General features: G+C 43.3%; 1 protein-coding gene across 1 annotated transcript in view; it reads right to left on the bottom strand.

The window, feature by feature from the left end:
• The window catches only part of xpo4 (exportin 4), a 98599-nt gene extending 86192 nt beyond the window's left edge, over nt 1-12407 (bottom strand). Inside the window, 4 exon segments of the mRNA XM_083777460.1 lie at nt 2054-2192; nt 4329-4470; nt 5303-5408; nt 12287-12407. Of these exon segments, the coding sequence (XP_083633586.1) occupies nt 2054-2192; nt 4329-4470; nt 5303-5408; nt 12287-12349 (450 nt within the window). The 5' untranslated portion in view covers nt 12350-12407.
• Between the last annotated feature and the right edge of the window lie 439 nt (nt 12408-12846).

Raw genomic sequence — 12846 nt, 5'->3', positions numbered from 1 at the left:
TTCACAAGAAGATGACCAGAATCAGTTTGACGTTTTGACCTCAAACATATTAAAAAGGTATAAAATGTATGTTTTGCCTTAAAGTTTATCCTGTATTCTGTATGAGTTCTCTCCCCTGATTGGATTAAATTCCTGTTTCTGAAAGACGAACCAAAACAAAGCACTCTGTAACAGAATTAAAACCAAAGTACCAAAAGCTAACCGTGACATTAAAAAAAAATCCTTCATCCCAAATGCCATTAAGGCACTAAATGATGTCTCGCTAGATATGTTGTTTTTCAATGTATTTGCCACTGTTGTCCTGCACTTTTTTGCCATGAAAAAATAATTGTGTAAGTGTTGTTGCTGTTGTTGAGACCGAAGACAAATTTCCACACGTGGACAATAAATTAAACTAACTAACTAACTAACTAACCCCTTAAAAAGCGATCAAATTATACTTTCTTACAAATGAATGTATTTTCCATACATGTAAAAGCTGAATTCATGAAGATGACTGAAAACTATATACAGAGCGAGTTAACTACTTTAACCTGGGGGTCCTGGTCCTATTTTTCACCCTACACACCAAGGGCTGTATTTTGCGTGTCTTAAGTACCAGGTCTTATTACCTAACTTGAGTAAACTAAAGACCTTGAGGCGTGGTCAATGCCATTTGGCTATTCTGAGTGGCCAAAGAGCATTGATCACGCCTCCAGGTCTTTAGTTTACTCAAGTTAGGTAATAAGACCTGGTACTTAAGACACGCAAAATACAGCCCCAAATGTCTCACCGGGAATAGCCCGTCTACGGCGCGTTGTGAGCTACAGTATATTCTATAGTCTAATGTTGGCCTAATAGGCGAACAACATACAGTGAACCGGGTGAAGTGTGTTGTTCGCCTAATAGGCGAACAACATACAGTGAACTGGGTGAAGTATGTTGTTCGCCTATTCTTTTTTTTTTATATATGTTTATTGGTAATAGGTTTCAACAGTTTAGTACAGTTTGAACATACCTTTTTTTCTTTTTTTTTCCCTCCCTCACCCCATCCCTGCCCCCACATGGTTCGCCTATTATGACGCTCAGGCTCTCCTTCAGTGTTTTGAGCAGGCCTCCAACTGTGTTGGTCTTTATCTCAACGAGACCAAAACTGAATACGTAAATATATGCAAATCCAACAATAACCACATTATAAAAACACTTAACAACACTCACAGGTTGATGACTACAAGTATTTGGGTTCATATCTATATCTTCTTCCCAAAAGGACTTTCAAACTAGGATGGGTGTGGCCTGGTCAGCCTGCAATGACATGCATAAGATCTAGTCATCCCAGCTTAGTAAGATGTTCAAAGTAAAAACATTTAGGACGACCGTTGAGCCGATTCTACTCTATGGCTCCGAGACATGGACACTTTCAAAGAAATTAGAGAAACGGTTGGATGGCACTTACACCCGCCTTCTAATGAGAGTGCAAAATCTGTCTTGGAAGAGCCACCCATCGACTAATCTAATATACGGCAACCTTCCCCGTGTTTCTTCACTAGTCCGATCCAGAAGAACACAGTTTGCCGGCCACTGCTACAGAGCTGACAATGAGGTTATATCTTCCCCTCTTCTCTGGAATCCTGTCTCAGAAAACTGTCGTTCCCTGATGCCATCGCTAGGGAGACAACATGCATCAGTAAGCAGGAACCTGGGGACGGCAATGAAGGACCGGAAAGTCTGGCGTGGCATTGTGAAATCCATGATCTCGACCGCGGTCGAAAAATGATGATGATGATTATGACGTGCCCAGAATCAGCAATGCTAGGGTCCATGTGGTTAACCCATTTTGGGGCGGGAACCCTTTTTGGTGTTAGCATTATGCTATGCTTTAGCTATAGCAGATCTACAAGCTCGTAGCGCGCCACCGAGTGGCGCGCTGCGAGCTTGTAGGTCTGCTATTTTTTTTTTTATCGAAGAACGACTGACATAGAAACATAGATTTTCCAGAAAACTGTCATTTTCAAACAGACATTTTTAGAATCTGATCTCAGGTCAGAATGGGTTGAATGGTTTCTGTTCTTACCACCGTGGGGTTCCCACTGCTGATGAGCTGGCCCACCTCGTGGAAGATGCTCTTGCAGTTGATGGACTTGTCCAGAGAGCCTCTCTTCACGATGACCGCCACCGCCAGCAGGATCTGCTCACGGACGTATTTCTGAAGGCTGGGGGAGAGACAAGAGACATTTCAGTAGACCGCTGGCTCTCAACATGGGGGTTCTGGGGACCCCCAGGGGTCCTTGGGACCGCTGGCTCTCAACATGGGGGTTCTGGGGACCCCCAGGGGTCCTTGGGACCGCTGGCTCTCAACATGGGTTCTGGGGACCCCCAGGGGTCCTTGGGACCGCTGGCTCTCAACATGGGTTCTGGGGACCCCCAGGGGTCCTTGGGGGGGGGGGGGGGGGTGGTTTCCCCAGTTTTATGATCGATTGTTATGACCAAAATGGACCCTTATCTGTCACTCAGGTGTGTCGTAAACACATTTGTACAATACTATATTTTTTTTTTTTTGTGGCCCCAGAGTTACAAACCTTCTGAAAATGGGGGGGGCCATGGTCTGTGGCCTAATGGAGAGGTATTTCTCGCACATTTTTGGCTCAGGTCACCATTGTAAATAACTTTTTCATCCACAGCTTACCCCCCGAATTACATTGTTACTTTAAAAATCACACCCGTGTGAACTGAGTGGTGCAATTTCCCCCCCCCCTCTCTCTCTCTCTCTCTCTCTCTCTCTCTCTCTCTCATTAGCAGGCAGAGCAATACCCCTCTCTCTGTTTCTGGTGCCCCCTACTGGTATTAATAAGTAACATACTCGTGCTCACTTATACACACATACACACAGGTACACAGACATTGCTGCTTGTAGGAGTGGTTGCACCACTCAAAAACACTATGTAAATCTTTGCCTCAAAGATACAGTAATGTCACGAGATACCAAATACAGTTCATCTCGGGTCCGTTTTTACTAAGTCTAAGAAGTGGTTAAACTCAAGTGACATTGATACATTCCAAATATCAAAGTATTCTGCACCCCCCCTGGCATTGCTTCAAAGCCACCCACTTTGAGAAGCCCTGGCCTAATGCCAATCAAACTGGGGGGTCAATGACATTTATATAAAGTTTAAGAATGACTGTAATCTACAGCACAGTATAGGACTTACAGTGAGGTAAATGTGTAGTGGGGGTGAGGAACTGCTGTTTGACATCGCAGAGTAAAGACAGAGGGAAGGAGAGGAGAAGAAATGGAAAGAACTAGTAACAGAAAGGAGTGACTGGTGGAAACCACCCATTTCCATTGAGACCACGTCACTGTTCCATAATCACGATTCATCCGAATTGTGGTTAACTGTGATCACAGAATAATCAGCGTCGGCGTGGTTTCGCCCACTGAGTAGCTGTGCAGATAACAACACAGCTCTGATGACAAACAAATGGTTGCATTCAACTCGGTCCAAGGAGTTCTTTTCCACTCGGGCGATTAGATTATTATTATTTTTTTGTATTTTCACACCTGCATCAAAAAGACTACTTGCATTAGTTACAACAGTTTGTTTTGTTAATACGCTATCAAAAATCAAGAAAATAACTTATGAGTGGGGCTGCAATTGATGGTAGTGAATGCCAAGAGTGGGACAGCAAAGGATTACACAAGATAAATGTAAAAAATAACGGCATGGCCTCCCTGTCCAATATTTTAAAGGGACACTTCACCCTTTTTGCAAAAAAATATATGTTAATGACGTTTAGAAGCTTTAGAACACTTTCCTGGGGGTATTTATGTGTGTAATATGTGGTTTTAGATATTTTAGATTGTAGCAGTGAGCCTGTTGTCTCTGATGTCATGGACACTGGGCTCACTTCCTTCCTGGACTACATGTTGTCTCAGTAAGACAGCTCTCCCCCTATCCGCAAGGAGGAGCAGTGCACCAAAGAATTATGGGAATTGTAGTCCAGGAAGGTAGTGAGACCAGTGTCCATGACATCAGAGACAACAGGCTCACTGCTACAATCTAAAATAACTAAAACCACATATTACACACATAAATACCCCCAGGAAAGTGATCTAAAGCTTCTAAACGTCATTAACATATATTTCTTTGCAAAAAGGGTGAAGTGTCCCTTTAAATCTTCACAGGGAGTTAGAATGAAGCCACACAAATTGTAATACAAACTATAATACAGGCTACTTGTGTTCATGCTCTGGTGTGGTGACCGAATATGAACTAAAGTTCGACAACAAGGTAACTAGCTTGTAGATCCTGCTCTTTTTAACACGATAAAGAGCATGAATGACGCCTTACTTGGGTCTCTGTAAGACGTAAGTGAGGAGGAATGTTCGGAGTGACTCGATGCTGGGTTTCTCCAACAGGATCCATTCTCTGACCACGGCCTCCATGATGGCTGTAGCAGCCTGGAACAGCACATAGTCCACCTTACTGGTCTCTGTAGAGGGAAGGGTGGTTTATTAAAATAAAAAAAATAACATAAATATTAGATGAACCACATTTGCAATATCAGATTATTATATGGAAGAAAAATCGAGTAAAGCCTCAAAGTGTTTTATATTAGCTCTGGTCCTTGGCCAATTAGCCCATTTTGAGCAGGAACCCCTTTTGGTGTTAGCATTGTGTTATGCTTTAGCTATTGACAAATAGCAGATCTACAAGCTCGTAGCGCGCCACCGAGTGGCGCGATACGAGCTTGTAGGTCTGCTATTTTTGAAAAATTAAAGTACGACTGACATAGAAACATAGCTTTTCCAGAAAACTGTCAGGATGTAGAAGACACTTTTAGAATATGATCTCAGGTCAAAATGGGTTAAAGTACGCTTCCAGGGCCAAAGCCTAGTCAGCAGGTTTTTCTATGTGTTGTGATTGTGAAGGATGTTGTGTGTGTGCTGCTGCTGCTCTGTGCCATGCGACGACACGCCTTGGCTCCACTGCACTGCCAGCCTTTCAGCTGCTTCAATTAAGCACACATCACGTCTCCTTGTATTACATACTCAGACTCTATGTATTCACGCACTAATGACTTTGCAGAAAGCTTCCATCAAATCTCATCAAAGGGTTTTAGCCGATGGGGGTGGGGGGGGGGCAGAGTTTCTTAGATCTCCCAACAGAGACCTTACAGTAACAGGCTGCAGCTATTCTTTATTGTTTAGGTGATTATTCTATTGATTCAGGGTTTTTTATTTATTTATTTATTAAATAATCAAGAACCAGCTTTTCATTGAGCCGTTTTGAGAAAACGAGGCCAATGTATGACCAGTACTGACCTAGGATGTGCTTGCAGACGGCGAAGGGCGACTTGGACTTTCTGAAGGAGAGGAATATGTGCTCAGCATGCTGTCTCTGTTCTGAATTGACCATGGACGGCGGGGCCTGGGAAAGCGGGCGCACACACACACACACACACACACACACACACACACACACACACACACACACACACACACACACACACACACACACACACACACACACACACACACACACACACACACACACACACACACACACACACACACACACACACACACACACACACACACACACACACACACACACACACACAGGAAAAGTTAATTTTTATAATATGGTACTGCAGCTGCTATACCTTAAAATGAATATAACGTTACGTAAATCAATGCACCATAAGTAAGTATACTGTATACACTATAGTCCTGAAACACGAAACGCTCACTCCTGCAACCGTATGCACACACGCGGACGCACGGTTTCTGTGATGTCTGCGTGACGTGCGTGCGTGTGCACGCGGCCCGAGGAACACACATGTGGCCCGGTAAAGAAAGGTCCCCCCTCAACCTCGGTAGCCACAGAAACGTCTCTGCTTTTGCATGTGATGTGACAGACAACAAGACACTGAAGACAGTGCACTTTTCATTTCATTTTATTCCTCATACAAAGATGCCATTGCCTGGCCCTGTATCTCAAATGGTCAAATAGATATTTGATTTAGGAATATAATGTGCCTTGGCTTTTGTATTCTTTCTGTATATCAGCAAAGTGTAGAATTTTATGTTAGAAATTGAGGGAAATTAAGATTCTCAGATAAAGCAGCGCTTTTCAACTAACCGGTTAATCGATCGATAAGGTTATCAAAACGTATCAATTATCAATAAATGACTTAGTTGATAATTCCTATCCCTACTTCCAAGTGGAAACAAATAATGCAACATGACTCTAGTCTTAAACATCTTTACACTACACCTACACAAACAAAAAACAGAGCAACGAACATACTTGTAGTCAGTGTGCAGGGCAGGCATATAAGGATATATTCGTAAATCGATTAAGATCGAAGAGAATTGGCCCGGACGGTTAGCTCAACCGCCTGGGCACCTAGGCTGCCAAACCAGCCGGACAGCGTGCCGCGGGTTCGACTCCCGAGCCCGACGGCCTTTTTGCCGCGTGTCACTCCCCATCTGTCTCCCCCTTTCCTGTCTGTCTACTGTCCCTATCAATAAACAAATCTAAAAAAGAATATTGAAGAGGATAAGAGAGGAAGACAAGAAAATTGCAAGAGACAGAAAATACTGGATTTGTACATTTAAAAAAAAAATCACACACGTGTGAACTGAGTGGTGCAATTCCCCCCCCCCCCCCCCTCTCTCTCTCTCTCTCACTCTCTCTCATTAGAGACACTACCCCTCTCACTGTTTCTGGCGCCCCCTACTGCTATTATTAAGTCACATACTCATGCTCGCACAGGGGTAGACACACACAAACAGGGTCACATACTCATGCTCGCACAGGGGTAGACACACACAAACAGGTACGAGGACATTGCAAGCTGGTTGTAGGAGTGGTTGCACCACTCAAAAAAAAAATCTGTAACATTATTTTGTGTTTCGAATCGTATCGTGAGTTGAGTGAATCGTTACATGCGTAAATGTGCACAACACAAACACATACACTCGCTCACTGCATTGAATACAAAGAGCCGACACTGTACGAGATACACACAGACAGAGCGTGTGTCGAGGTGTGTTGCACATGCACACCTATGCACACTTTTATATTAAGGAGGGTAGCAGTAGTGGTAGTCAGAGCACAGCAGGAAAGTCACATTCCAGTCCTAATTGCAGTGAAAGCAGCTCTCTGGCTGAGGGCATCATGGAGAGAAAGGCCCCATTTATCTGAGCTAGGACCACAGGCACGAACAGCTACACCCCAGTCTCACACCCTCAACAACACATGCAATGACAGAAACAACTAACAAGTCACAGCCTCACAAATTATACAGTTACATTATACTTATTTTACACAAACACACACAGCAAAGGGCCTAACTTCTTCATATAGGCACATACAGTATATCATTTAAGTTAGGGATGCACCGATCCGACTTTATGGCATTCGATACCGATTTCGATACATGGGGGTCCAGTATCTGCCGATACAGAGTACCGATCCGATACCCCCCACAAAGAAACGTAATAACCTATTAAGCTGTATGCCTCACTGTGTGGAGTCTGGGATCATTATTTTGTGTAAGGCAACATCAAGGGTTGACTTAAACATTACTTTCCCAACTTTGTAAAACAAAATGTAACAAACACAGATATAAATGCACTGAATTATTTATTAAATAACTGTACAACAATTAGACCAGGTTAATGTGTGCGCAGGCTAGCCTGGCTGCATTCCACATGTTATACTGTCAATACTACACTGCTGTGTCACAGAGGAGGTAGAGTTGTTTTCATACTGTAATTACACATAATTATCGGATCGGATCGGATCGGATCAGATAATGGATCGGCCACCGATCCGATACCCGATCTAGAATTTTAGCCTGGATCGGCGCCGATCTCCGATACGAGTATCGGATCGGTGCATCCCTAATTTAAGTGCACCCACACATGTGCACACTGACATAGACCTGCTAAATGTAAGGTGCACTGGTGCTACCAATGAACACTCCTATATAAAAAGAATCCGAAGAGGTTTAGGGAGCTGGCAGCATTTGCTATGTTCCTCACGAGAGAATCCATTGCCTTCCGGAGGAGACAGTATATTTGGCCTTACAACCCAAATGACCTCAGTGATATCTGGCTTTACAAACCGTATATCGTTGGGTTAGAGTTAGACATTTCTGCATCCCGGTTAAGTTCGCACCACTGCAGCCGGGATCTAACTTGCCTGGGGTGACCAGGGGGCTGATGTCACATGATGATGTCACGATGACCTGGGGGGGCTAGCCTGGGGTGTGTGGCGGGAATTGCGACTTCATGACTGAATTGTGCCTTATTCGGTCGCAATAAGTTGTTGCATAGTGAAAATGGAAATTCTAAAATATATTTTAACAATTATATTTTTAATGCATTTTTGTGCAAAGGAATTGATTGACTTGATTGAATACATTTTCAGACAGAAATGTAAGCAGCACAAAGTACATTCAGACATTTGGGTGGGCTAAAATGATATAAGGACTTGTTTCCATTGTGGTCCTATTTGGAAATAATGACAAACAGATGTCAGCTTCCGTTCGTGACTCAATGTTAGCATTCGAAGATTGTGGAAGAGTTCTACCACACAACAAGAGACACTGCTTTGACACATTTACTGCAACCTAGACATCACCGAGAGGGGCTGTAAGTTAGAACACCATAATGTCCCATTCAGCTGGACATTAAATAGAGTCCATCCCGCCAGCTTTAATAGTACAAAGACTATCCGACTGAGCCCGTGAGTGAATAGAGCTGGTCGTTGCCCTGAGTGGACAATGATTACCCAGCTATCAAACAAGCAACAACCAAACAAACGGCTATAACGAAAAGAATGCTGTCAAATTGCAATAATCTGTCACTGTCTGTCACTCACCACTTCTGTCAACTTTCACACCCCTGGAAAACGCTACGTCTCCTATGCACAACTATAAATCTAGACAAAAGAAAACAGAACAAAAAACACGTATCTCCATTATAGCAACAGATTCCTAACTTCCACTCATTCTTCTAAGAAGAAACTGTTTTTTTTTTTTTGTGGTGCAACCATAGGGTGCAGCCACTCCAATGCCCAGCTGCTAAGTCCATCCCTCCCTATGTCTGTCTGTCTGTATGTATGTATGTTTAGGCTAGGGTACCAACAGGTGACAAAGTGGTGCTGTTGAGCCTCACACTGTTTTTTTTTTTTTGCACCACTTTTTTTTTAACTAAGTTTAACTAATTTAACTTGGATTTAGTGATTAGCTGTTTTTATTTGGACATGGCATGATAGCGGGAGATTATTCTTGGTACGAACTAAATAAATTATGTTATAAAAGGTGGTACTAAGTACTAACATGATCAGCTGACCATTAAGAACAGTCAGTGAGTAATCCATGTGAAACTAGATAAAGTGCCCCTTGGGGCACAGGTCAGGTTGTGGCCTCCTGGTGGCCAATGTGAAAAGGGTGCCATTTCTTCTCACGCTTTGGATGGCAATTGGATGATTTGAGACATTTTGTTCCAAAAATGTGTTTTGCAAAAATCCACCTGTTGGTGGCGCTATAACAGGCCAATGTAAAAAGGGTGGGATATATTCCTCAGCCTAGTAGGAAAGTCTGTGAAAGATTTCACGTAAATTGCATGCTGCATTCACGATTTGTGGCATTTTGTTCCAAAAATGTGTTCTGCTAAAATCCACCCGTTGGTGGCGCAATAACAGGCCAATGTGAAAAGGGTGGGAAATCAGCCTAGTAGGAAAGTCTGAAAGATTTCACGTAAATTGCACGCTGCGTTCATGATTTGAGGCTAGACTCTGACTTTTCAGGTCAGTGGTTCTCAACCAGTGGTCTGGGGACCACCAGTGGTCCTTGAGGGGGTTCCAGGTGGTCCCCAGCTAAATGATGGAGAGTTGGTTAGGGTTTCATTTTACGCTCTGCATTACTTAATAAAGTTAATATACAAGAAGTCTACATAATTAGAGAATACAGAAGAATAGTTATTCTGATCAACATTGTACCAACATCAATACAGCATTACAATGTGTAAATATTCTTTAGTTTTGGGTGCAATACAGCATGAAAATGTGTAAATATTCTTTAGTTTTCGGTGTGCAAGGCTAAATGTCATCAAATGGGGGTCCATGGCTCAAATGCGGAATAAATAATGGGCCTTGATATGAAAAGGGTTGAAAACCACTGTTTTAGTTGAAAAAATAGAGTTACGACAACTCCGTTCACTTCATGGGGCCAGTCCAATGGCCCCATGAAGTTGGCATAATGCACTGGACTCAGGCAACGGCCCAGCTTTAATGATCTTAAATCCCTCCTTTATTTTAGTTTGTATTAATAGTACAACATAAACATTACAGAGACTTTAGTTGTCACTGTACAATACTTTAAAACAGTTGTCATGTTGCACACATGAAAACAATGTATTTCAAACTCCAGCTTGTCACTCTCCAGGCTGCATGAGTACTAGCGCTCGAGCACTCTGCCCCCTCAATGTCGTAACTCTGTCCATCTATGGCTCTGTTGTGTGCCAGCCAACATGTGTGATCTTCTAATGAGAAAACAACATATAAGGTCTTCTCTCACACAAACATATACGTCTTCTACTCTTCGATACTATTCGCAGGTACACACACAGGCAAAGCTCCCCAAAGGAGCTTATCGGCACTAGAACTACTACATTCACTTTGCCAAAGTGGAACAAACGATCAAAACAAATCTCTCTTCTCAGGTTCCTGCCGGGGGGGTGACCGTCCATGCACACCGCGTAAAGGCTCATTCATAGTCTGGATTTTCGGTGGTGAGGTGACCACCAAACTACAACATGACGTCACGAGCCGCGGTGAAGAGCAAACCACCGCCACCGCTCCAGCCCTTCTCTCTGGTTTTACTCACCACCACTCAACGTTATGTCAGCTCCGGTGGTCAGCTCACCACTGAAAATCCAGACTATGAATGAGTCTTAAAATGGACGCCTTACGACGAACGCCATACGACGAACGCCTGGAACCTACACACCCGATTTCATTCATTCATTCATCCCTCCATTTCTGTACTGTCAATAAATCCCTTAAACCTCCCCAATGGTGTGTTTCTTCCGACTAGTGAACATTGCATTGGTATTAAACTACACTTTGTGCTTTTCTTTGCTAACTGATAATAACATTAAATTAATCAATCAAAGTTAATTACGCTAAAGGTTAACTAAACAACATGAAGGTTAATAGGCACACTGTACCAAACATAATTCTTATTATAAGAAATACACAATTGTATAGTAGTGTGGACTCTCTGCCATGCACTTGAGGGTCCATTTGGTTATGTGTCCACCATCAGAATTTAATGAACAGTGAGCAGTAGTGTAATAATAACGTGTAATAACATACATTTCTCTTAAAACTGACAGTGGGCACATGTACCCAAATGTACCATATAGTGACACTCCCAGAAGTAAATGAACACCAAAGTATTTATTTTCACAATACTGCTGTAATTTTGTTGACTAACAAAGACTAAAACACAAAGATTTTGATATTTAGTTGACTTGTCTAAGACTAGACTAAGACTAAACAATTTCAGATGACTAAAACTAAATTGTGTGTTTAAATTTAAAAAGACTAAGACAACGTCAGAATTTGATTCAAAATGAACACTGGCAAGAGTCAGACTTAAAGGCTAAAAGGCTAAGATTTTGATATTATAGTCGCCACAACTAGACTAAACAATTTCAGATGACTGAAATAGGACTAAAACTAAATGGCGTGTTATTCAAGACTAAATCAGAATGTGATGTCCAAATAACGCCACACACACACAAAGCACAAGAAGTCAACACGATACACGAAGCTCACTTTAACTGTCCATCTTATCTCGACTCTCAAGTCAGTCACAAACATCCTCAGTGTGTTGTGTGTCTGTCAATGTAATGCAACGCTGCCTGAGAGTGTACACAATCACATGATAACCGAATGGACCCATCCTCCATTTGGTTAAACCCTCTCCCATATATTATAGTATATATATAGATGATGGTGATCCACACACATCGTGACACACATGTGTTTCTAAAGCAGGATGGATGCGGGATGGAGACAGGAGGACAGTGGTGTGGTGGTGAAGGCACTGCGCCACGCATCTATCTATCTGTCCACACCACCATCCCTCCCTCCTTATTATTGCCCCGAAAGAAAACAGAACCACCAGCCGAACAAGTCGCTCGGCGGCCCCGGCTCGCATTCGGACCGGAGACCGGAGCGACCTGTGGGCTCAACGCGCTCGAAACGACGGTCAGTTTTCTCACCATTAAAACTTTGGCAGCGCTTTCCAGCTGTGAGATCACTTCTGGTGCACCGAGCGCCGCCATGATGCTTCCTCTCCCCCTCCTCCCTCCGTCTCTCTTCAATGACGCGCCGCAAGTGCGCGCCGCGCGCTGCATTGTGGGATCATGGGATTGGATTGGGGATCGCTCGAGCGCACGCACGGCACGCTCGTGCCGCTCGCGCGCGTATGGAAGTTTAATTAACCCCTGCCAAGTTTTTAACCTGGCTGTGAGTGTGAGTGACTGTCGAGTGATGGAAACGAAACAGATCTACACTTTCTAACCACCTGCCTGCCCACTATACCAACTTACCGACTACTATTCGAAACCATGTACAACCCAGATTCGGCACAAACAAGGGACTAAATTATTTTCGCTCCTATGCCACCAAAATGTGGAACGCCCTACCAACAGTCATTAAGACATGTGAAGCCCTTGACTCCTTCAAAACCGCTCTCAAAGGGCACCTACGGATGGCTGCAATTCGAAACTGGCCTCTGTAGAATCTGAATCCCCCCCACCGCCCCCCCTTTTTTCCCCTC

The sequence above is a fragment of the Protomyctophum parallelum genome (assembly GCF_964188405.1).
Source record: "Protomyctophum parallelum genome assembly, chromosome: 11".
NCBI classification, from domain to species: Eukaryota; Metazoa; Chordata; class Actinopteri; order Myctophiformes; family Myctophidae; genus Protomyctophum; species Protomyctophum parallelum.
Note: the sequence above shows the minus strand (reverse complement) of the source record. Positions and strands in the feature narration are given on the sequence as shown.